General features: G+C 43.0%; 2 protein-coding genes across 4 annotated transcripts; one reads left to right on the forward strand and one right to left on the reverse strand.

Annotated features, from left to right (window-relative positions):
* Nucleotides 1-164: 164 nt before the first annotated feature.
* Nucleotides 165-11,997, reverse strand: LOC130525769 (RNA-binding motif, single-stranded-interacting protein 1). Its single transcript, XM_057032919.1, has 13 exons — nucleotides 11,663-11,997; nucleotides 9,153-9,337; nucleotides 8,036-8,094; nucleotides 6,660-6,751; nucleotides 4,768-4,925; nucleotides 4,204-4,283; nucleotides 3,547-3,662; nucleotides 3,371-3,420; nucleotides 3,177-3,264; nucleotides 3,002-3,052; nucleotides 2,596-2,706; nucleotides 2,411-2,491; nucleotides 165-2,305 (listed from the first exon to the last, which is right to left on the reverse strand). The coding sequence occupies exons 1-13, from the start codon at nucleotides 11,711-11,713 to the stop codon at nucleotides 2,234-2,236; spliced, it is 1,194 nt and encodes a 397-aa protein (XP_056888899.1). The 5' UTR covers nucleotides 11,714-11,997; the 3' UTR covers nucleotides 165-2,233.
* Nucleotides 11,073-22,387, forward strand: tank (TRAF family member-associated NFKB activator). Of its 3 annotated transcripts, none has more exons than XM_057032952.1 (8): nucleotides 11,073-11,402; nucleotides 19,238-19,379; nucleotides 19,497-19,605; nucleotides 19,728-19,795; nucleotides 20,358-20,416; nucleotides 20,500-20,618; nucleotides 21,057-21,454; nucleotides 21,975-22,387. In XM_057032952.1, the coding sequence occupies exons 2-8, from the start codon at nucleotides 19,281-19,283 to the stop codon at nucleotides 22,143-22,145; spliced, it is 1,023 nt and encodes a 340-aa protein (XP_056888932.1). In that variant the 5' UTR covers nucleotides 11,073-11,402; nucleotides 19,238-19,280; the 3' UTR covers nucleotides 22,146-22,387. The 3 variants fall into 3 exon arrangements, with proteins under 3 accessions (XP_056888932.1, XP_056888912.1, XP_056888921.1); XM_057032932.1 differs by having other exon boundaries at nucleotides 11,251-11,389; XM_057032941.1 differs by lacking the exon at nucleotides 11,073-11,402 and adding an exon at nucleotides 17,851-18,027.
* The last annotated feature ends 3,043 nt before the right edge of the window (nucleotides 22,388-25,430 follow it).

A 25,430-nucleotide genomic window follows, 5' to 3' on the forward strand; every position in this document is an offset into this window, starting at 1 on the left:
ATTGTTGATGTAGTCCTCAGCCCTCTGGACTGAGAGCTTTGCTCTTCATAAATACTGGATGTTCAGTTCAAGTGCTGGGTTTTTGTGGATCCATTCAAGACCATTTTAAACAGCACAAATGATGTCTTTATTCAGTTTTTATATGAATGAAGGACAGAAAATGCTTTTCAAGAAGATTTGAAGGGTTTTTTTTATTGAAAAGGTGTCAAAGAGAAGAAAAAGAAACCTAAGGCAAAACGAACAAAAAAAGAGGAAAGGTCTTTGGCTTGAACAAACACTACAAAACCACAAATAGAGAAAAAGACTCCTTAAGCTGTACATTAAAAAAACAAAGTTTCCCACTGGCAACTGTGTGGCGCGACTCGGAAAACATAAAAACCTTTCACACAGGTCTAGTTCCACAGGCTGGCTGTACAAAAGTCTTCATAAATTAGAGCTATTTCGCATAATTTAACGACTGTTAACACGGTGGTAAGCTGTATTTTTTTCCTTTTATTTGATGCACCTCTGCAGCTCTTGACCCAGACACGATGGCACTTGGTTCCAACACCACTAGCAGCATAAACCTCGAAAGACAGTATCACCTCAGTCTCGGGCGTTAAACAGAAAACTCAAGTGCAGATTTGCTCGACATCCCCGTTGAAAGCACGGAGGCAACGCAGCAGCGAGCAGCCCTACACCTGAGGCCAAGCAAAAGATGTGGGATGGGTTCTTTTTTTTAAAAAAAAGCACAGATCCAGTGAGCACAACACTGTCAGAATCCCGGACCCGCTGCCATAAAGCTAGTAGCTCCTCCAACAAGCTGAAACTGAATGAGTGAACACAAGTAGAAACATGATATCACCTCCATCCTCGTGATTACAATAATATATGTATGTATAAAAATCGTAGTATCCAAAACAACCCATGTGATAAAGCTGTATGTGGCCAGCTCCCGAGCGTGGCGTTTGGTCTGGGAGGGCGGGCTGGACCTGCTAACCCGGCCTACAGAAGAAAAAAAAACAAACCCTGAGGTAGATAACTGGACTAACTGACCACCAGGTCAAATCACAGGCTCGACTGAGGACTCCATCGTGAAAAGGCCGGCTTCAAATTCACTACAACCAAAAAATAAAGTAAAAATTAGTGCTGTGTGACATCCTCGTCACTGCCGGGATGTTTGTAAAGAATGAAATTCATCTGTGGCACTTCTTTGGAGCTTTCCTTCATGCTCGTGTCTGTTTACGGAAGCTGAATCTAAGTCTACAGAAAGGCACGCCGTCCGAAACTGCAGTCAGAGTTACTCAATTCCTGGGTAAAGGAACAAAAGGTTCGCTCTCACAATCTGTAAACTAAAAGTGCCAATTTTGTTTTCTATCAAAAGGACGAGGTGCAAGAGAATATACGCGTGTATCTGCTTCTCCTCCCAAATTACCGAGCTGTATCTAAGGTCTGTGGCAAGGCTTTAATGAGCGTTTTTGTGCACAATCATGAGTCTGTTTTCCTGTTTGTTTCGTTGTTCAAATGAAAGTAAAACACACAACCCAGCAAAATAAAAACAACCCAACAAAAAGAGGGGTTTGCCTCCTCTCAATCCCCAACCACACCACAGTCTGGCAATTCTACTGTACAAGTTTTAAAAGGCAAGATTCCAAAGGTGATCCGAACATTCCAACTTCCAGTCTCCATGCTTTATAAATATTTCCAAATTTCTAATTAAACCCTACACACTTTTCCACTGATCGTCTTTGAGATTGGAAACAAAACAACAGATAGTTTCTTTTTAAAAATCTCTCCGTGGGTTCCTACCCAGAGAAACAGCTCTGAACAGTTGTTTTTAAAGGTGATCTGTACATGTTTTGTATCAAAACGAAAGCAAATTTTAACCAGACAGCAAGAAAACAACAACACATGTATGTAACACTTCATCATTTCAACACTCACACAGCAAACACAGAAAAAAGAAATCTGTAAATATTTACATTTACTATCCTGCACTTTGAACAACTCACATGATTCTTTCTTGTATCCTGTTGCAATCCGTGGTAAAAAATAAACTTTTTTTTTCTAGTATGAAAATAAAACTTTCTTTTTAAATATAATTTGGATCTGGTGTTGAAGTCTGGCGTTGATAGTAAAAACAGTCTCACTTTAGCAGAGCCTGTGTGAAACACTGAAAGGCTCCTCAGCATCCATTCCATTAGGATTTTGGAGACAGAATAGCTTCCTCTGTTGTCCAAATATTACCTCAGCACTACTTGGTTTGTTGGTAGGAATATGGGGAAGGATTGCCTGATGACTCCACCTGTGCCTGTGCATTGTTATCCTGGAACAGACAGAAAAATAGCTCTTTAGCCTGATATTTTTCTGGTGGTGACCATTTGTCCGGAGGTTGTTGGACACAAACATGGCTGTGTGTAAACAAGCCTACCTCTATAGGAACAGCTGATGTCTGCATGTGTGCATATTGCGGTATGTATGCTCCTTGCATAGGCGTGCTAGCAGCCATGAACTACAAAAAGAAGTTAAGAAAATTCAAATGAAGCATGCTGTATAAAGCATGCTCACAATGTACTGGGTTAATCTTCGGTTCTTTTTTTGTTCCATTTCTCTCACCGTTCCTGTGCTGCCAAGAGAGAGGTGACTCATCTGCTGCGCAAGGGGGGCCATCAAAGAAGTCGGCTGTAGTGACATGGAAGGGTCCATAGAGGGCGATATCACTGTGCCCTGGAAGAAAGGAGCAGAATCTTTGTTTTGTTTTTCAAAAAAAGGAATTTCCAACATATGTGTGCGGCTGTCAAGATTACACAATGTGAAGCATTTCAAGGACTTATTCTGGGACGGTAACCTTGGGCTTCACATCTTATGGCCACACAAGATGCTAAATAAAGATGACGTGAGGAAGTTGTCATTGTGCATCTGCCTCTCCCCTGAAACCCTCTCTGAAGCTGACATTTCCAGTAGGATACAAATGTTTACTGCAAATCACACGTTTTTAGATAAGTGGAGAGGATGTTCGTACCGGGTGCTGCATGATGTAGGTTTGGTGAGGCAGCCAGGACGGGTTCTGCACCTGGAACACCACACAGTTACAACATCTGTTATTAGATCAAATGTCACCTGTCACATGCTTAACCCCAAAGAGAGGTTTCTAAAAGGCCCTTGTGTTATTTAAAGTATTGGTAAAAAATTCAAACCTGGTATGTTGGAATGTGAGAGATATATTGAGACATGGGTGTTTGAGCAATCATCCTGTTGGAAATACTATAGGCTGGTGGAAGGAATCTAGGCACAGAATACAGGGCGTAGTTTAGAGAAGTCCAACAAATAAACCAACAAACGCAACACTGAGAAGTACACCCACTCCAACAATGTAACGCGCCTAACTTACCCATTCTGAATAGCAGCAGCACTGGCGTCATAAGTGAGCGTCATTCCAGCCTAGAAGCGAAAACAAAGCACCGATTTGGCAATGAAAATAAGATAAACCAGAGTTAGCAGGACTCTCACACAAGGAGAATCAGGAATGACACATGATATTGGTTTGAACGACGACTGAATGCTCACCAGTCTGGAGTCACTGTCTCTTCCCCAGCCCCGACCATTCTGGCTGAATTTATTCTGACTCTGGCGCTTTTTCTGTCCACCATCAGCAAACTTGCACAGCAAAGGTTCAGCTGGTGCTGGAAAATAGAGAAGTGTGAATCTGGGAATCGGACAATGAAATTAAATGATTTTTAAAGCAATCTCTCTTTCTCTCTCTCTCTCACACACACAAAGGCACACGCACGTCATTGGCTTACACTCATTTACCCCCCTCTGAAGCCTCGGAGTGTACATTTACTGATCATGCTGGGAACACAGACATCTAATTTGACAGCTGTGTAGCTGTAATCCCCTCCCCTTCCTAAAGGAGGCAACACCAGAGACTATTTCAGTCTAATAATCCAATTAAAAGCTTTAGAGGGTGTGGGAGCCTCTGAGAGCAGCTTTTTTTCATTTTCTTTGTCTGTGCTCCCACACATGAGACTCAAGTGCATCTGAGCTCTGCAGCAGCAGACTCACTGACTCCTACTGATAGCAGAAATCTGCTGCCCGACTACTTCAGCTGCCCTCTTCAACACCATCAACTAACGCCTACGTATTACAGTCATCGCCGCTCCTGTCCAGTAAATTTCATCTGTCAATTAAACTCAGTAAGTTATAGATATATGTGCATCTAACCTGGAACACCTGCGGGTGTCTTTATAAACTTTCCATTGAAGTGGGAGATAACTGCATCACATTTCTCTGTTGACTCCATCCTGAAATCATAAGAGACGCAAAGAGCATCAGTGTTTATAGCAGTGAAAAGGGCGTTCAGGTACTTTCCGAGGTCTGTTTCCTCTGTGGTTCATTATTTAAGAGCTTACATGACCAATGTGCACACGTGTCGTGCCTTTAACATTGCTGGTTAGCACACATAAACTTTAGGACATACTGGTCAGATACAGAAAAGTGTTTAGGTTTGTTATTCGATGGGCCGGGACCTGCCTGTCAGGAATTTCAACCAAACCTCAGGCACACGTAAGCGAGCACTATCGGTGTAATTAAGCAGCACAGCGTCATTCTACAAATATTTGTTCTTACAAGCTCTGCTGGTCCTCCTGACTTGTCATTGAAAACCGAGCTACAGTTTGGCTACTGCTACATGAAGGATTTTACGTGTTGGAGTCGTTTTGTCTGAGGAGTTGCATTACATATGCAGCATGTTTAAGGAGCAGCATACCAATTAAACAAGGACCTGACCTTGCAAAGCCCACTCCTCTGCTGTGTCCACTGAAGTCCCTCAGGATACGTGTAGAGATGACCTGGCCAAAGTGTTTTAACATGTTCTCCAGCTCCTGCTCATCCATTGACAGCGGCAGGTTGGAGATGTACAAGTTTGTTGGATCTTGTTCTTGTTGCTGCGCAGTGAAATAAAACACAAGACAGACACAATGAGGACACACTATATGGGAAATGCTTAAAATATACATGATGGATGGATCCTATAAATCAGGAGGTGGAAGGACACATTTCATGTCATATTTCATTTCAATTCCATACACAACAGACAGGAAGAGTTAATAACCTTCTAATGCTAACAGTGGGGCTATCGTGCATTTCCTGCTGTGCTTCTTCTTGTCTGTCTGCTGACGCAGTAAAGGGGTCACCGTGAGCACTGATGTATAGATTTGCATGCAGCCCACGCTGGCTTAAGGCTAACATCAGCTGATTTCCGGCAGTAGTTTACCAGCGTCAGCTGAAACACAAGACAAGGCTACGAGTCCCTGAGGAGTGGCCGCTCACAATTAATATTCATCAGCGCTGTGCCGCTCGGTCACCAGAAGAAACGGCTTGGATTATCAAAAGTGATGCACACTTAAGAATCAGGGGATAGTGCTTGAAGCACGGCAGCAAAATAAAGGGGAAGCCAATAGCAGACTGGTAATACTGGCAACGCTTCTCGCTCATTTGGACAATTATTCTTTAAAGCTAGCTAGGTTACTATTGCAAGCAAGATTTCAGAAGCCAAATCCCCACCAGTCAGTCGTTACTGACTGCGGATGAAGTAGAGAAACCAAGTGAGGTGCTGTAAAAATGACATAAGATAACAGATAAGAGTCTTTATTGTCACCCATTAATTCCCCGCCCACTTTATCTGCCAATCCTCCCTGAGTTTTGAACAATGCTTTCCCGTCCATGCAAACATGGTCAACAGAGAAGTGTCCATATAATGGCTTTTTAAAAATGTGCACATCCAGTAAGGAAAGCTATAAATAAATAATTTTTAAGGAAAGGAGACTCTTATCTGGCTGCTTCTCACCGCTGAAATAATATTAAGTGATAGCAACAATGAGAGAGTCCATTATTCCTTAATGAAGCTCCTGCATTAGTGCAGACGGAGCTGCAGAGCTGTAGTGAAAGGCTCGCACTTTATAAAGGCTTTTACATTCCAAAATACAAAGATTAAACTTTAGTGTGCCCCTACGAGTGGCTCTACTTTAATTAAAAAAGCAAAAGGGTGCACAGAGGCGTATCAAGATCCCCAGAATGGGAAATGAGGGCTCTTGCTCTGTGCCGTATGGGAACTCATTTCCCCCTACTGGTTCCTGGTACCATAACAACACACAAGTATTTACTTCCCTTTCTAACATCAGTGGTAGAAGCCTAAGGCAATGCGGCTCAAAATACTAAACGGAAACGGAAGCAGGACCAAAACAGAGTGAGGCACGCAGAAAATTAATGTGAGATATGACGGGTAATGTAGCCTTTACAAACAGATAGAGTTACAACACATTATATGTATTCAACATCTAATTCAAGCACAATGCAAGGAACCACCCATTTACGTGATCATTTCAGTATTGTTATGCTGTGACACAATACTGTTCTAATGTGTGTCTGCACTTAAACTTTCACAGTGGTCACATTCAAAAGGAAATCTGCAGGCTGCAACCATCTGGTGGAAACAGCAGGACAATGTTATGTTAAAGCCTGCTCACATCTAAAAGGAATCGGACTGAAATGATCCTGGAACCTACAGATAAAGAATAAGGTCAACATTTATCTGAATTTGGCAAATAAGAACTATAATTCAGAGTGTCAATGCCAAAAGTTCAGCGTAGAGGAGGAGCTCTTGAATCGTGAATCCTCACCTTTGCCATCTGAGCTTGGATGCCGGTGCTTTTCAGGGTGGTCACTGCTTTCTGAGCTGCGCTTGGGCTGTCGAAGTCCACAAATCCATATCCTAAAGAGACAGGCAGCACACTTAGAATAACATCCTGCACCCTAACATCTCAGTTGACATAATATTGGGCTCTACAGGGATTCTACAGCGTGCGAGCTGCATTATAGATGGGTCTGTAACTGTGTGGATTCATGTGGGCTCTCGCATCTCTGTGTTTTTGTGTGTGGAAGAAGAGGCAGAAAAGCGCTGATGATGCAGATACCAGTGAACTGTTAATGCCTCAGGTCAGCACTTTGTCCTGGACACAGTGTGAACCTATAGTCCCTGAACTCTGGTGAAGCTGCTGTCATTGATCAAGCTCTATGTGTTCCAACACTCACAATTGAATGCAAACGGATCTATAAATGACACGATTGTATCAACATGACCATTATGGACATGATTTTGGCTTATTTGTTATCTTTTGCTAGTTTAAAATGCTAAACCGAGGAACCAAACCTGTAATTTCCATGTTTTGCACAATTGACTAGTTCCCTTTAACATCTCCAGTCCTTATTTCTGCATAAGTAATGATTATTTGAAAAATGTAGATGGAATATTATCATTATTCTTATAAATATCAGTGCTTTCATGGTGTGTTGTGATAAATTATGATAGTATGGATGGATAATATTTCAGTTTATTGCTCCACCCTGCAATTTTTTTTTGGTGAAGGGGTGTTATCACTAATCTTTGGGTCAGAATATGCTATACAGGTTCAAAAAAGCTTATTTTAAAATTAGCCACAAAGTGGTAACGCATAAGTCGACAGTAGCTCCTATTTGAAATTCAGCCAGAGCTTTACAAGGTCTTTAAATGTGTCTTTGCTTAACCGGCATCTGTATAATCCAGAGAAGAGTGACAAAGCACTCTCTTAATCCCAGCAACACCACGGAGAATCAGCGAGCCTCCCCAAAGTCAGACGGCCAGTCTGCAAAAACTGGACTCAGACCAAGTTTGTCACTTAGGAGGAAGAGGCGGGGTTCTTCCCAGGACCCGCCCGAAGCCCTGACACAACAGACAGGGGCTGACGCTTAAAATAACATGAGCTGGGAGGCAGCCTGAGACAGCCTGGCAGCCTGTTTCCTGACTTGGCCCATTCATGTGAGACAACTGCATAGCTGCTGAGTGACTGGACGGTTTAAAGCATTCACACATGGGGAAGGGTGCCATTTTTTTTTAGTTGTAATTCTCTCTTGAAGTATAAGCAGTTGATAATCCTGCAGTCTACCACATTTCCTGATTGTATTGTAGAGAAGAGATGGTGGAAGGAGGTATCAGAGCGAGGCAAATAATGTCGCACACCTTTACATTTGTTTGTCGTCTTATCCAGGATGGCCTTCGTGGATACGATTTTGCCAAACCTAGAAGAGGAGCAGAAAGGTGAGCCTTTGTTATTCAAGTACCAGACGGAGCCAGTTATAAAACACACATGCACACACACACACACAGACTGGGAGGGTTGAGCAACAATCTATGACATCACTGTTAAAATATGAGAAACAGGAAGTGGTTTCCATGGTGTGCTGAAAATCCCCACAAGCAGAGAGCTTGATAGGCCCCTTCTTTAGCTGCTCTAAACATCCTGCTTACCTAAACTTGGATCATTTGGTTTGATCTATTAAGTCCCAGACATTGAACTGTTTATATTTAATCTAAAACTCTCAGGCCTTGTTCATCATTTTCCCATGATCCAAACCCAACAATCAGTTTGGTCTTGTTCGACAACATAATAACAACACACTTTCTCTTTATGACCAAACTTTTACTGTTCTAGCAAACAGACCTCCAATATGTAAAACTACAGCATTTCATGCTGAAAACAAGAAAATAGAAAATTCTATAGATCAGAATAAGGAAGTGCATTCAAATGCATGTAGTGTCCAGCTACGGTATAATCTTGTACACTTCATGTAACATTGGAACAAACACAAAAATAAACCAACCAATAGTGTACAATCAGCCACAGCATACCCATCCTCAACTCAGCAGGTATTGTTTTTACAAATGGAGCCAGCTAAAGGCTAAACTGGGGGAAAGAGCATGAACTTATGACCTTTCCTTCATCTAACCTCAGGATCAGAAATTGTGCATTTCAAACAAAGATGCTGCCTCACAAACAAACCACAGGAAACTGTTTTGCTTATACTTGGTCTTCAGGATCAGCTTAATCGACTGATGCCATATCACACCTCAATTCTTCCTACATCTGTTCCCATGTGCGTGTATGAATATAGAAGCATTTGGTTATGATGTCATAATTTATAGTGTAAATTTAAAAACAACTATAACGACACAACCACAACTCCTTTGCGTGCGAGGCCGCATTTTAAAAGAAATGTCACAAAAATGACAATCTAGGCCAGGGACAATCAATAGGTAATCAATATCCGATAATGTAGAGAGGAAGTGTGGTACTCACGGCTGACAGAGCTTGACCAGGTCATGGTCTGTGGTTGAGGGGGACAGGCCTCGGATGTAGAGGTTGGTTTTGCTGAGCTGGTCCCAACCAGCAGTACTACTGTTACTGCTGCCACTGTTGTTGGTGCTGCTGTTCGGACTCGGGCTGGGTGGAGCCATTGGGTGTGACGGCGTGGCGATGAGTGGCTGGAATAGGAGGGCAACATAGCACTGTTGTTCCTGTTGTTTACCTGTATTGTGCTTAACTGTCTATAGAAACACCCTGGCCTTGGACAGGTCCAAGAGTTGTTTTTAAATACTTTACCAAAATGCGCAGTGCTGCAGCAGCATACAGTGCTCATTTACAGATGACAGGTGTTATATGGCGGTAGCGCAAACAGGATTTCAGTCTTTCATGCAACCCGGTGATAAAAGGGAAAGAAAGCAGTTTTTAAAAGCCTTACTAGGGTTTCAAAAAGCTGTGGATGAGAGTTTGTAGCTAACAGCAGAGGCTTATCAAGTTATCATGGTGGCTGACCCTCATCACATCCTCCTCCTCATCTGTTCTATTGTTAATTTAACAATTTTGAGCAGAGCAGCTTTAACTAAGCCTAATCCCTGTCCATCTTGGGATGGCAAAGTCATGTCACGTTTATCCAATCAACATTCTTGGCATCAAACCCCAGGACAGAAACCCAACATGACCGTCTCCGGGTCAGATGTCACACAGGCTGTTGGGGTGATTTCAAAAGGTGATTGGTGGATACTGGAAATAAAATTTCCAAGTTGTGTTATTGTAAACACAAAGGTGCATAAAACTCCAGCTAGGAAAAAAAAGGTTCTAAAAAATAACCTTAAATTAAGAGTCTTGGATTAATGTTTTACAGAGCAGCGAGCAGATCTTCATCACACCTTCATAATTAGCAGAATTAGGGTCCACGGATGCTCGTAGTACTGGAGAAGCAGCTGCATGCCAGCGTCAGAGTCATTAGTCTAATTAGCCAGAGATCATTCCTTCAATAACAAGGCTCATGTACATTGATCGTGGGTTTTGGTGATTAATCAGTGTTACTCCCCATCAACCAGTTTCCCTTTGTCTTGAAGATAGATAAAATGCTGTCAAACTAGTGGCACCGATGTTTTCTTCTGCTGGTTTAGGTTAATTTGGAGGTCTGTCCAACCAAATCCAAGGACAATTAGAGGGGAAAACGTGCAGGCATCGGGTAATGTTGTGCTTTAGGTTGACAACATACAGATGTCCTTGCCTGAAAGCAGGCCCATACAGGGATTTGCCTTCCTCTTTACTGTCCAACAGTGATTATCCTCCCGACCCATCCCACCGAGGAATCACAAGCTGAGAGGAAGCTGATGGAATTCAAAGCATGAAGTGGTGACAGGATTGAGCAACCCGAGTCAGGAACTTAGCGGATCTTCTCTTGTGACTGACTGCTTTGCTGCTTAACACAAGAAAGTCCTGCTTTTTAGTGTTGTGGCTTTAAATTTAAAAGTGTTATAAATTTGCCATTAAGTGGTAGACAGTGAGATAGATATGTAAATTTAAAAATCTAATGTACATCTGCAGAGAGATGCCATAAGCATGCACTCTTCTTTAACTGACACAAGTCAGCCTTGTTTCTACAAATAATTAGGCTCAAATTTTAGTTATACATGTGTTATTACATGGAAGACTGGCTGATAGGACTGAATTTATTCATAACAAGTACTTCATGATGATTACCAAAGAATTAGATCTTAAATTATACGCATTCAATCGGTTTTACAACAAATATCATCTCTTCCCCTCTTGATAAATATATTTAAAGAAGAAAACGGGGGGGGGAGTAGAAGAGTTGACCATCGTGTGCGGGTTTCTGCGTAACAAAAACGTGCCATTTTCTTCTCATACATGGACTAAGCGGCGAGCCTTAAAGACAGTGACAGGGAGAGGACAACATCTTATCAGACAGCCCCAGACCCACTCGGCCTGTCATCGAGCCGGGCTCCCAGTGAGAAGCCTCGCCCATGGAGCTCCGGCCCCAGCAGCATGAGCACCGAGGGGAGAACCTATCACACGTCTCTCAACTACAGACGGGCTCGGTTTCTGCTGGGACAATAAAGAGAACATGCTCAGTAAAATATCTGGGGGCACCTCAGCTTAAAGTCCGTTTACAGTGGAAAGCAGCTGGAAACTCTGGATGACCTGATATAAAGCGATCGTCCATTGCCGAGTGCGGGCCTAATGTCCAAGAAATCTAATAGGTTAGTGGAACAGGTTCGTCGACTTTCTGTGTTGTTATAGCGTTACATAAGGACATATTTAACCATGAAAACTGCAGGTGGACTCATTTACGCCCCATCACACGCAACAATTTAATGCGCCAATATCCAAATGAAAGTTTTGTCCGGCTGCACGCAAGTTTATTTAGCCCAAGTCGCTGTCAAACAGACGCTTTCCTTACTTCCACGAATTCCGCCCTCTAGTCACGATAGCTTTATTTTTTTTAAAAGTAATAATAATAATATCGCATTTACCTGTTTACGATATGGAGTCCTTGGTGGGTTTCCAGTATTAGCGAAGATCATCTTCACTTGCGGGAATTAGTAGTTTTTAGAATTTCTGTTTTCTTTTCTTTACCTAAACGCATCCAACTCCTCGTGCAGCGCTCGGTAAAAATATACACACAGTATTCGACAAAGATCTCCGCCTTAATCCGCCAGAGGACACAAGTACAGGGTTGTGCTCATATTAACTGGATACATATCCTAACAGACGTCGACCATCCGGTATCAGAAAGCTCCGTAAATTGTCCCAACTTCTGACGCCCAACCCCGTTTGTTGCCTGTCTTCATTGATTTGCAGTCAGCGCTGCTTTGTAGGACAGAAGCCGCCACGGCGGGAGAAACCATTCCGCTGTGCGGGATAGGGGTGGCGGTTTAAATCCCATTCAGAAAATACGCGATATTTAAAAGTCTTTTCTTCAGTTTGTGCTCAAGTCGTATCACGAACAGAAGTGAAAACACCGGCGATATTTACGATCGTCGAAGCTCTTTTAAAAATGCAAACATAAAACAGAAAGGTAAAACCTACCCCCGTTTTTGTGGAGTATTAAAAGGAATACATACCAAGCATTCCACAGGACGGATGGTCCTGGATCAGATATTCTGACATATTTAGTTTCTTTCCTTTCTGTGTTTAGATAGTTTCACTTACATCCAATATAATTAGGATACGCACGCACAATCAAACACATAGTGCACGGGCATATCGTCCTTGTTCTACATATTTTTCATTGAAAAAAAAACTATAAAATAAAATAAAAACTTAATAAAATAGCATATAAAAACACACACCAAAAGAGAAAAATTAAAAATTGTGCTCTGTACGTTTTCACAAAATGACTCCTTTCCTGATAGGTGTTTAAATTAAGTAAAGTTATGCTGTAATACAGATTGTGTGCAATATCCACTTAATTCCTTAATTGGAGTGATAAGAATTTTTGTTGTGTGTGTGTGTGTGTGTGTGTGTGTGTGTGTGTGTGTGGTGTGTGTGTGTGTGGTGTGTGTGTGTGTGTGTGTGTGTGTGTGTGTGTGTGTGTGTGAAGGCAAGGACAGGCAGGAACATAAATCGAGGACACCCTACCATTACGGTCTCCTGCTGATTGGAAAAATACCAACATTGGTGTCCAAAATTGTGAATCAAGGGTGACCTTCAGTAAGGAGCAGATATTGTACCGAACCCTGATTTGATCTGCTTTTATCGTCTCGCTAAACAATGGAACCTTCCTGTCTTTCTCATTTTGGGAAGCAGCTCCTGCTGGCGACCTTTGTACAGAAATAATATGGATTACATCATGTATTACCTATTATATTATTATTAAGAACATTTATCATTCCCCTAAATTATTGTGTTGATCATTATACACAGGTATTAACTGCAGACTTTACAGTCTGGTCAAATGTATTTAACAGCTTATTTGAAAACAGCGAGCATTGAAAATTGCTTCTTATACTGACAGAGCCATGTAGTTACTGATTTCAAAAAAAGGTCACCAACATGTAGGAAGGTTCATCAGGCCATCAGGAGTCAATAGGTCATCTGAAGAGGAAAAAGGAAAGGGAATTCTGACTCAGCACTCTGCTCAGGGAAGCTTACAGTGATGAGAATGCAGGGTGTCAGGGCACAGGTAAAGAAAAGGTCCCATCATTACACACCAATGGACCATACAAGCTCACAGACTCTATCATTTTAACATTCCTATCAACATTTTCATTGTTGCTCTGTAATGAAACACTTCTCCATGTCACACACCTTGATTGTTACATGTCAGTTCAAGCACTTGGTATAAAGGAGAGACTCAGGGATGTCAAGCTGCTTTTGCAATGGACATATCACAGCTTTGACTGCAAATAAAAGATCAATTGGCAGGTACAGACATGCACGGATCCAACACATTGTCAACACTCTCTCACATATACCAGGGGTATTTCCAAGGGAAATAAGAGAGTGAGGATATATTGAGACATTGCACCTGGGACAGTCCATCTGATGTCACTGCCCTTGACCAGAGACTTCCTCTGTTAGATTCCTGAGATGCATCGTTGTCACAATTAGCGCAGGAAGCTCGAAGTACCGGTAACATGTCGCTCCTTCCTGTCTGTGTAGAGGTGTCAGCTTGGTGCATGGGTCCCTTCCTTGTCCTGCAACAAAAGATGCAATGGATGCAAGGTAACAGAAATCAGAATTTTAAAAATAAAGAGAACAATATGATGCAAGTGTTTTGTGCATTATTGGATTTTTTGAGGGGCAGCATTTAGTGGTCTTTACTAAATCACACCCATGCAACACATCCATCCAGGGTGTAAATGTGCTGCTCGGTGCCCACCATGTCATAAGTCCTGAGAATGAGAGGCATATGTGTACAAAGGGAGTTCTTTCAGGCCAAAAGCTGACATAAAGAGTGGCGCTGCAGGGCTGTTTCATTGTGTACATTCTGCTACCGAGCAACTCTCCAAACTTTATTGTAAACATTGTACTGGGCTGGCCAGTCTCAGCACAATGACATTTTCCACTTTCCACACAGGTCGTCATCTTGGTAATAATTTGAAATGAATCACGAAGACAGAAACCAAGCGTTCTTTAGGTGGGTGGATTCTGCTTTTTAATAACTTTCATTTCTGACCTTACAAAGGTCCTCTAACAATTTTGTTGTGACATCAAACTAAAAGGCCCAGAGTCTGTTACAGACCAAATTTGCATCAAATTCCTATCACAACTGTAATATTTATGTATCAGAAACAACCCAAAAAGCCTGAACTGCTCTGCACTTACCGATAACTACATCAGTCATCTGACGACCTGCAGAATGATTTCTGAAAAATCTTCATTAGTCATGAGAGATGGGATGCATGAATGAGCCTCTTGTCAACAGGATATTAAATAAAATCTTAATTTTCCATAAAATGATTTCCACAAAACACACTTTAGCATAACTTTGAATGTGAATGCCTCCCTTGTCCCACTAGAAACAATCCATTTTGACCAGTTTGGCCTTCTTTTCAATCCTTTTCATCCCAAAGAGCATTTCAGGTTACCTAAATAAGCTTGCAGATGAAACAGGGACTTCTTGAACCATGTATCTCCGTCCAAGGTCATTTTGATTTGATAGTAATAATAACATTAGAAACCAACCTCTAGAATAACGGGTATACAAAGGTGCATAAACACGAATGTTATACGGCGTTTTATTTAATATCTTGGAGGAAATGAAATGAGACCTCTTTTTCAAAGGTGATATGGCCAACGGAGCAGCCTGACCACAGGCTGCTATAACACATTTGTATTATAGTGACAAATAGGAAATCAGTTTCAGAGAACAGGATTGTCAATACAGGGCCCATACAGGGCATTTAATATCTGCATTAATAAAAAGAAAACTCTAACAGAAAGAAAAATACACATGAATAGAAGTCAGTGATTCTTAGAAGAACAGATCATTAAAATGATCCAAAACTTAAATAACAGGATGTGCAGTGGATTCATTCTTCAGGGTGCAGGGGACACCCTACCATTAAGTTTTTTTAATCGTAAAACTTAAAACTAGAACAAGAAACCTCCTCCTTTAAATCTCCTTTAACCTTCTTCACTGACTTTTCGCGCAGTTTCTGTTCACCGAGCTCATCCCCACCCCATCCTTTTCAAATACCAGGAAGCCCCCGAGGCCAGAGTCTGAACCGAAACAGTTTTGTGTGCAGCTTTGGCTTTTGATCGAAGTCCAAGTCTCTCACAGGCACGCTCTGATGTCACGAGCACTGTGCGCCGTTCTCGGTTGTGCAGACACGTCAATAGCTAAGAGTAATGTAAACAATTCTAGAAAGAACTCGGAGTAATCCACCTCTTTTGCGAACAGCTCGGCCTCTTATCACCGCGGTTCTCTACCTCTTGGTGTGCTCCTGAAATCTGATCCGTGCTGTCCCGCTGGTCTCCTCCTCCCCCTGGTATGCCAGAACTCTCTGCTCTGCCCTCTGTCTGATCTCATGTTTCCGAGACCTACAGCACACTGTTTATTTTGCTGGATGAGGAGGAAACGTGGACTCTTTGCTCAAGATTTACTGCTGACCTCTGACCACCCTCTAGTGACGTGTATCTAGACCTCATTCCTTTTTCTGAGAGGGAGTTTGCCGCACTTTGATTTTGCCCAAAACCAAAGGAAAGAAAACAGAGCTTTGCACGAAACCTATCAGCGGCTCGCAATAAAAGCAGTAGTAATTCAATAATCCACATACACCAGGGGTGTGAAAGAAAACAAGAGAAAGGCGAAATAAAAACGCTGATCTGTCACGTGTTTCTCCAGGATAACAGGAGAGTAATGGGAAACAACACCACATTTCTTCAGGGATAAATTATGCTGAACTTTATGAGGCCTCTAAAGGTTTTTGATGTCCTGTGGGCGGTCAGAAGAATGCTTTTGTCTCCATTACACATGAACTTCATAACTGCTGGAAAGATTGATCCCCAGCAACAATATTGCTTTTAATGGGCGGAATTTATACAAAGTTGGAATCAAATTGATATACTGACCTGTGGCATCACAATGGAGGAACAGTACATCTCACTGAAGCTTTTTGGAGAGGACTAGTTTATGGTGAGCATCAAATGGTGCAGATGTCCAGATGAAAGGTGCAAAGCCGCCATAAATCTGTCTCATTGTGTCTGCGCATTCTTCATATCTAATATTGTTTTCTGACTCTCAGAGCTGAGGGAGAAGGAAAGACCCAAACAGTCCTGATCTGCTGTAACAGTTTAAAATCCAGAGCAGCTGGCTGGGTAATAGAATTTCCTCCTCAGAAGAAAACAAAGGGATTATTGAGGACAGGACGTAGAGGGGAAAAAATGGTACTTCCGATAAATGATTGCAGTGATGTGGAAATAACTCTTACGCTGCATCCAGTGTCTATTCATAAACTCATTTTAAAAACCAGTCACGAGACAAAGGTTTTGTGGGACAGATCATATTTTCTATATGATATACTGGTAGCTTCATATGAGCAAAAGCTATTTCCAAATAAGTGGAGTGGAATCCACAGCTGCTTTTCACCGTGGAAGTGTAAAAAGCCATTCTAATCTGGAGCAGAGGTTAAGACTGAAATGTAAGCGAGGGTCAGAAAAATCTCTGTAGGAAAGCGTTCCTCGGAGGAGCCGTCTCACTGAAGCCCCACTGTGCTCATTTGGTCACACAACCTACTGTCCCAGAATCTGTGTATTATGGGCTTTTATGTGTTTTCTATGCAGTAGTCACTGATTTAGTTACACCCCTCTCAATTACACTAGAACGTTTTATTCTTTAAAGGCCAGTTTACTGTGTCTGGCACAAACAAGGTCAGGAGGATGAACCAGCTCAACCAAACAAACAAAAAAATAGTGCATGGATGGAATGTTTTACAGAGTTAGTGGGTGTACACAACTGCTCCTCTGGGTGGAAAAACGCCTTTTCTTGAGGCAACCGTAACTAAAAGGAGACTCCCGGATAGTTTACTCTCAGCTGCCATCTACTGGTGAGGGTTGGTGTCTACTCAGCTAGGCAGGACTGTTTTTGCCATCTCCTGCTCTGACTTTAGGCAGTGACAAATTTCTCTTGCCCCACGATATATTTCATATGCATTTTCATATTTTGCTAACTGCTGGTCGTCTACTTTACATCTAACCTATTTTAATGCAGACACTTGAGGTTTTGTTATCTATCCCAATGTAATCCAATCATGAGGACGTTTTGAGTAGAGCAAATGTCCAAATAAGTAAAGCTTACTGAAAAATATTAATTTAGAAGTGATGAATTAGAGGCCTCCAGCCCTGGCCTAGATTTGCAGTAGTTTGCTTCTCTTTTGGGGGCAAATCTTTTTAAAGCTAAAAGTGGGATACATTATTAAACCAACGTTGAATCTGGATCACTATTACATCTGACCTGCAACTCGTACAGTCATTGCATTTAAGACCTCGATACCAAGCTGAGACTTGCGCAACTCTGCTTGGTCAAAAGGTGGACACCAAGAGGAATTACACGTTCAGTACCTCGACGAGTAACATGAGCGCAGAACAAGGCTGTAGGGACAATATTCTCATGCACAAGAGTCGCTTTGCAGACGCGAAGCCTGGAAGAACCCTCGACCAGCAAACCACCCAGCTCCGCTCCCGCTGCGCGCTGATTGGTCAGAATCGGGTGAAGGCGGAAGTGCAGCGAGCCGGGGATTCCCCGAGGGAAGTTCCCAGCTCGACTGGGCTATGTAAAACACACACATACACTACCATATTCTCCCCGGTGTTTGGTATCTCTGTATCACAGGATTGGACTGCGTTGGTGTCAGAAACACAAATTGGGATTTTAACAGTTACTCGAATGAAGGTAAGGCGACAGTCACTCTCCGGCAGCGAGGGCAACTTGCGGACGGCGTCGCTCCTCGTCGCCACCGGCTGAATGAGCTCAGCCTCGCCGGTCGTGAAGTTCAGAGAATACGGAACTGTGTGGAATGGGTTTAGAAGTTCGCTTTAAAGTGCTCAAAGGTTGTGTATGCGAAGGCTTCCAGCGTTACCGTGGCTTTACTGTGTGTGTGTGTCAACAGAAAGCAGCGGCTTTAGGGTCACATCCATTATTCGTGCTGTTGATGGACACGCGTCCGTCTCCGTGCGTCGCCCTTCGGGGGCTCTGGCGCTCCGGATGCGCCAGAGTGGCTGAAAATGTTCTGGCACCGCTCAGGAAAAGACACCCAAGTCGGGCTGGGTTGCGTCAGTGGTCTTCCACCAGTTGAGCAAGATTCTGCAAATGCGTTGGGCAACTTGGTGCCATTAATGGTCACCGGGCGATCAGGAGTCGCAGCGAGGCGTTGACCAAAATGTGGATCTCACCGTTGTCATGGATGATACAACTGTCAGTGTTCTTTCCAAACCTCAGTGCATCAGTGGCTCTCATTAATCCTCATGAAGATGTATGTCAAAGTAGTTCTATTTTAAATGAATTCTAGTTTAAAGTTGTTTTAAATTGTGAGGCATAGCAAGCTTATTCTGGTTCTCCCTGTACTAAAGCCCTAAAACTCACTTATCTGCTTCTTCCATCCTAAAAAGGTTTTCCTTAAAAGTGAGTATTTAAACATTTAATTGCATGGGAAATAGTATGTGATCACTCATTATAATGAACAAATAATTCAAGTTTACTGATGATTACAAAGGAACTGGTCGAGACCAGTAAATGTCAGCCTTCCTCATTACATGCGGTCGTGCGTGTGTTATTATTGTTGAGAATATTACCGTTATAATTTTAAAAGATGGTTTTGGGTTGAAATGTTCCTACACAGATGTTTCAAGAGTTTATAGTTACACTGCTCCTGGTTCTTTATCACATTTTGCTCAAGCATAAGCTGTGTGGGCTTGAGGCTTGCAAGGCTAAACACTTGTTATAGGGTGCAAACATTGACAGAGTAACTGGATCTCTATGGACACGCACATTTATCTATTTATTCCATCTTTTGCATCCTGGTGTCAGTAATATTCTAAGAGCAACTTCACATTTTAGCTCTTGTGCTGCCACTTGGTTCTGACATGCACTGTTCCACTCCCAGGGCCCATGCCTGCTGCGTCAGTGATGTTCGTGCAGAACACGGCATGGAAAGGAACATCGGAGATCAGCTCAACAAGGCTTTTGAGGCTTATCGTCAGGTCTCCATTGAGAAGGACAATGTTAAAAAAGAGCTGCAGCAAAAGGTAACGGCGGGGTGACGAACTCGCTGTCAAACTGTGAATCCGATTAGTTGCAGTTTCTGCTTAAACAAATCGCAAATATGATGCCAGGAAAATAACGTAAACCACATTTTTTTACAGACTGAATATTACGAGCGTTACACTCAAAAGCTCCAGAAGCAGATAGAGGAGCAGCAGCTGCTAATTTCAGAGCTTGAAGCGAGGTTATCAGCGACGAGGAACCGTCCAGGTTAGTGGGGTGAACCTGATCATCCGTCTGCTGTCAGCAAGTCTCCGTGGAGATCCATGTGTTTGCGATTGTGACTTTACCTCCTCACTGAACTGTGAATTTCCACCGCTTTCTCCAAGCAGAGATGAAATGTGAACCCTGCAACCATCTGCTCGACGGGGCCGGCGCTTATAGGAAGATACAGTACCTGGTACGTTTGCTGAGCGGCAGCTCTCCTGATTGTGTTTACCATTGAAATCTGACGGCTGTGAAACTAGTTTTTGCACAGTTCTCGTGCTAAAAATGAACACCGAGTCACCTTGTAGCTTGTTCTCATGTGTTGACAGCACCGTAGCTTGATGCCCTTTATCCTGTGTCAACACAGTTATTAAAAGACAGCAAAGGAAAATCAGCACACGCGTGTGTGAACCCGTGGACACGGACCTTTCTGGTCTTTATCTGCATAAAAATGACATGGAACAAACTGCATTGCTTTTAACCGGCCCCTGTTCAGGTTTTCCCTAATCATCCGAGGAAAACATCATTGCCCTGCTGCTGTTATGGCGTCAACCCTGTTTAACTTCTCTAAAGGTGGATCTTGCTTTACCTCACCAGATGGTGCTAGAGGATAACATCATTGCAAAGCTCAGCGGCTTGAGTTTGCTGCACTTAGAATTGTTTCCGCTAGAAGCCTGCAGATGGAATGACATATTTACGAATGATTTTTACAAGACCTTTGCTAATTAATGCAAACTTTCTTTATGTTTTATTAGGAGAACAGGGGGACTGTTGCTGCGACTCCTAACATGCTGGTCAACAGCAACGTTGACTCGTAAGTATCTGCCTGTGCGTGGCGACCACCTGAGTCCGTGTAAATGTGTGTGGTCTCCGTCACGCTTTGCCTCGTGTTGTCAGTCAGGACATGCTGGACGCATTTGAAGCCATTCAGGGGAAATTCCGACAGATTCAGTCTCTAACTAGAAGACAAAAAGACCAACTGAAGCGGTTCCGTGGTGGAAATGAGACGTCCAACGGTAATTTTAAAGTTTATCATAACCAGTTATTTTCCTAATTTAATTATTTTGAAGAAAATGTGTTGGAGTAAATTAGGATTTATTGCAGTCATAACAAGTGTAAGATTTTCTTACTTTTTCTTTGTTTCCTACGCTAATGAGATGACAGTAGGGATAATCTTGAACGCTACGCTGACCTTTTGAACCACGGCTGACTGTTTTAGTAAAAATAGTGCGGCTTGAGTGATGCTGGCTCCGAATACAATCCGGATAATTAATCATGCGCCAGGATTATTCATTTTAAAGTCAGTACAGTGCTGAAATATGCTTCTCCTGTGCTCACGGTCATTAGAAACAATAGGATGGCGTTTGTAACGTGCATGGTTACATCAGATGTCCTCGGTTATGTCATCATTCTCCTCAAGACTGAAAAACTCGTGTTTTTCCACCGTCCGTCAGATCAGCGCTTCTCCATGCCCATCCAGTGCACAGACCGTGCGGAAGAGGTGGAGACACCCTTTTCCACGGGGCTGAGGCCGGCGGTGGACATCCCGCTCCCGCCCTCGTCCCTGGCATCCTGTGGTGCCAGTTCCGAGGACAGGGACTTAGTGGACTCTCTCAGCAAATTGAGCCTGAAGTTCCCGCCCCCTGCAGACAGTGAATATGACTTCCTGAACAGTACTCCAGAGGGGAACCTCGGTCTGACCATGCCCACAAAGCGGCCCCTCACCAGGGTCCCCGGCACACTGACAGAGGAGCAGCCTGTGGAGTTGCCCATGCCTTTTGTCTACCCTACATCCCCCTCCCACTCATCATCGCCCTCGCTCTCTCAGGAGATGGTGCGAGGACCCCAGCAGGTGAGAATCACAGGACAAGATCTGAAGAAACTGGTAGGAAATTAGCAGTTCCTGATTGGTCTTTGCTAATGGAGGAGTAAAATGGTGTGAAGTCCAAAAAGAGAGAAAAAAACCCTTGGCTTAACTTGAACCATATTACTGCGTAATGTGTGCTGATTCTTTTTTTATTTAATCATGGACACTCTGGTTATATTTGGCATCTTTTGCTGGAAGGCTTGAGCCAGATGGAAGCACATTACCAGTGTCTGAATCTGATTGAACAAATTTGCTGGAGAAATTGGATGTCGTGTGCTGATGTCAGTGTAAAAAACTGCCAGTGACATACAGTAAGATATCAATATTTGCCATCTGGTTACATTAACACAGGTATTTATAGCAGGATGCTTCGGATGAACACAAAAATACTTCAATAGTGATGATTATTTTAATTGTTGTATCACACGGACAGTCAGCTGCTCCGTCATGTATTTATTACTCAGTAATAATAATAATAGGTCGTTTCCTGTGATTGGTTGTGCAGCCCCTGTGGAGCCCCGAGCTGTGCGATGCCGTCGGCATGGGGACAGAGGCGTCGGAGTCTCAGAGCAGCAGTCCAGATAAATGTGCCTTCTGCCACGCCGTGGTTCCCCAGGACCAAATGAACAGCCACCTTTACTTGCATTTCTCCCCCAAGAATGAAGCCCATGAGTGACTGTGGAGGCAGAGACTGACAGGCCACAACTGTGGCGGCGGCGGCGGCGGCGGCGGCTTAAGTGCGCCGTCCCTGTCAGTGAAATGACACTGCAATAAGACTTGAATTTATTTAATGTTGAAGAAATAAGTGGTACATTGCTTTCCTCGCTGTATTTTATTTTTCTAATACTTCACTGAGATTTTGCTGCGGTGAGAAACGTGGTCTACATGAGCAAAATAAAACCATTTACTCTTACAGCACTTTTTAAAAAATATTGAAATCATTTTGTAAACATAAAGCACATTGGGATGCTGTTAGATCCAAAATGGCCTAATATTTATTTGCTTGCATTCAGATGTGTATTTTATGTTAAAAAATGGATTGCAAGCACTTTTTCCACAGATGAGAATTTTCATTTTTAAACATTTTTAACCACTATGTTTGTTATTTACAAAGTCTGCGGAACAGGACGAGTGTCATGTGTTCAATCCTCAGCGCATGTGGCAACACCCCTCCTTGGATGCAACGTCACGGTTAGTTGTGAGAGGAAAATTGGTATTTATACAGAAATCTTTTATTTTGTAGGAACAAAACCACACGTGAGGTTTTACTGCAGTGTCAGAGTGATGACCACGGACTAGAAACACGGTTTCTTACTTTTGGCAGCTTTGTAGATGTGTTCAGCGGCAGAGCGTAAAGCTGTAGATGCTCTGCTTCCGGACTCACCTCAAACGCTGGAGAGGACGCGTATTCTGAGTGTTTCACAGCTTCAACAATGACTCACAAACGCGTGAAACAATTGTAACAACGCTGCTGGCTCGCCCAGGAAAGCTCTCGCATATTTATGTCATTTCTCTCACGCGTTGCCGTTAAATAAGGAGCAAGTGCCCACAAGCTGCTGCCCATCTATTCTGGAATTAAATACATTTTTAAAAAAACCTCCATCGCGTCAGGAACACTCAGAAAAATACAGTCAGGTTTTTTGGCAAATACACAGGCCTAATGATCCTCTCTGGTTAATCTGTGAAGAGCTGAACATTGTGCAGCCTGCGTGCTTTTCTCTCTGGGATCATGAACATCTGCTTGCTCATAATTATATTGTCATTCATTGTTATTTGGCAGAGGAAACTAGCGATGACAGCTAGCTTTTTTTTGTGCATACTTCCACGCACTGTAAATTTACTCACATATGCAGTAATTTGAGCTAATTAAGAAAACTCCCTCCCCTTTGAAAGGTTGTGATTGCCACCATCTCCTGTGAACCATCAGCTCTGTCCCCTCTGTCCTCTCAGGATGCTTCCCAGAGGCCGCAGATTGGGAGGAGATTCGGGAGCGTCAAAATGAAAGCGAATGAAAAGAGGATATGGATCAAGATGGAGGAGTAGCAGGCTGATTACAAGGTGTCAAAATTGCCAGGAGCAAGGAGGTGAAAGCAATCAGGGGTGGGAAGAGTGCAGCATTCGTGAGGGGCAACTAATTATCCATCTCATTTGTGGAGAGAAGCATTGGAGGCAGCTCTAGCCTGCTGAATGGTGACAGATTGGTGCGGAGGAGAGGGGAGGTGTTAGAACAATGGAGCCCAGCTCACCATCATTACTGCATGCTAATCAGCGCTGCTTCCAGTCGCCAGTGGGTTTGAGGAGATGGAGAAGTCAGCGGCTATAAGGGACGGCCGTCATTTTTGAGTGGACAGGGGAAGGAGGAGGCTGAGGCTGGAGGTGTCGGCGCTTTAGCCTGACTTATTTGAACATAAAAGATCTGCTGGATGTTCTGGAGTGCATAGATGGAGAGATGGTGTAATATATATTGGTAACAGTTAAATGTACCACATTTGTCTGTAACCTAATGAGGCCTGTGATAATAATTCACATCAAATGGAGAAGCGGAAAGATTAATGCGAATATTGGTCTTAATGTCAGCTTTAATATAATATTCTTATGATTGTATGATGTTACTGATGCTGTACAGCAGCTTGAAGCTCTGTACAGCAGGGATACTGGGTAGCAACAAATTATTTAAGTGGACTGATTCTGATCACGAGAGGAAAATGTAAATCATGTCCAAAAGAAGGTCAAGACTATTGGAACTGGCCAATAATGTCGTCTCTTGTTCTAGTCTGATCTGTTCATTGTAAATGCATAAAAATACACAGCAAGACTCAAAGTATGATTAATGTTCTTTGGACTATAGACGGAGTTGCAGTCAAAAATCCAATCCACTCATATGTCCGTAATATTTTTATTCACACATTTTAGTTCTTTCATCCACCGCTGCAATGGTCTATTCTGAAGAAGTGATTGAAATGCATTTGATGAATTTACACAGTAAAAGGAAACCAAAGACTCTTCGTTACACCGTCCTCCGTTGCCATTTAAGTAGATTATAACTGCACACTGATAAGGTGTTCATCCACAAAGCCTTTATCTTCAACAATTACTCTTATAAATATTACAAAACAAGGTTGATCAGATCACGCCACCGCCGCACAAAAAGGGAAATTGTTAAAGGCTTTAATCAAAAAGAAACAAAACAGGGAGCTAGCAAGTGGATTAAGGTCACCTGGCTAAAATGGCCTCTTCACATCAATGTCACCTCGGTAATTAACAACTTTGGAGGGAAGCATATTCAGCTGCCTGCGCACTGGTCACCGTTTGCACGAGAGACTGCCAACTCTCATGGCGTCACGGGCTGTGAGTATCACCTCACAGTTGTCTTGCCATGCGTCGAGCTCCGCGCGCTCTCTGTGCAGAAGTGGTGGAACTGGCTTTTGAGTCCGATTAAACGTGTTGAAGCCGTCGCTGCCTTGTGCAAAATCACAGACAACAGCCCCCCCCCGCCCTGCGCCACCGCCACCACCACCACCTCTCCATTGTGTTTGCTTCAGTGCTGGTCTGAGAGCCCTGATTTCCGGAGCAGAGATTTGGCAGTCACAGCAAGTGATGACAGAGGCAGTGGTGAGATCGCACCCGGAACCCCAAAGGAGGCTCGCGTTTCAGGCGGACGAGGGGCTCGTTCAATACCCACAACACAAAGAAATTCTTTGTAAATGTGCCATTGTTCAGAAAAATCGCCACCGAATAAAAGGCTACTTTCATATCTTTTCGACATTTGTAAACTTCTGAACTTTTTTTTTGAAGACATTTCGCTGCCAATTTCAAAGACAGTCTCTTGAGATATAATGGTCTTATTATTTCAGCGTGCCATCTTATTTCCTCACGGATGGAGCGCGGGGATGTTTGGACGATGGTAACTTGCAATTCAAGGGTTAAGGCGGCATGAAAGAATCCATTCTCGCTTTAATGA

The sequence above is a fragment of the Takifugu flavidus genome, chromosome 1, assembly GCF_003711565.1.
Source record: "Takifugu flavidus isolate HTHZ2018 chromosome 1, ASM371156v2, whole genome shotgun sequence".
NCBI lineage: Eukaryota > Metazoa > Chordata > Actinopteri > Tetraodontiformes > Tetraodontidae > Takifugu > Takifugu flavidus.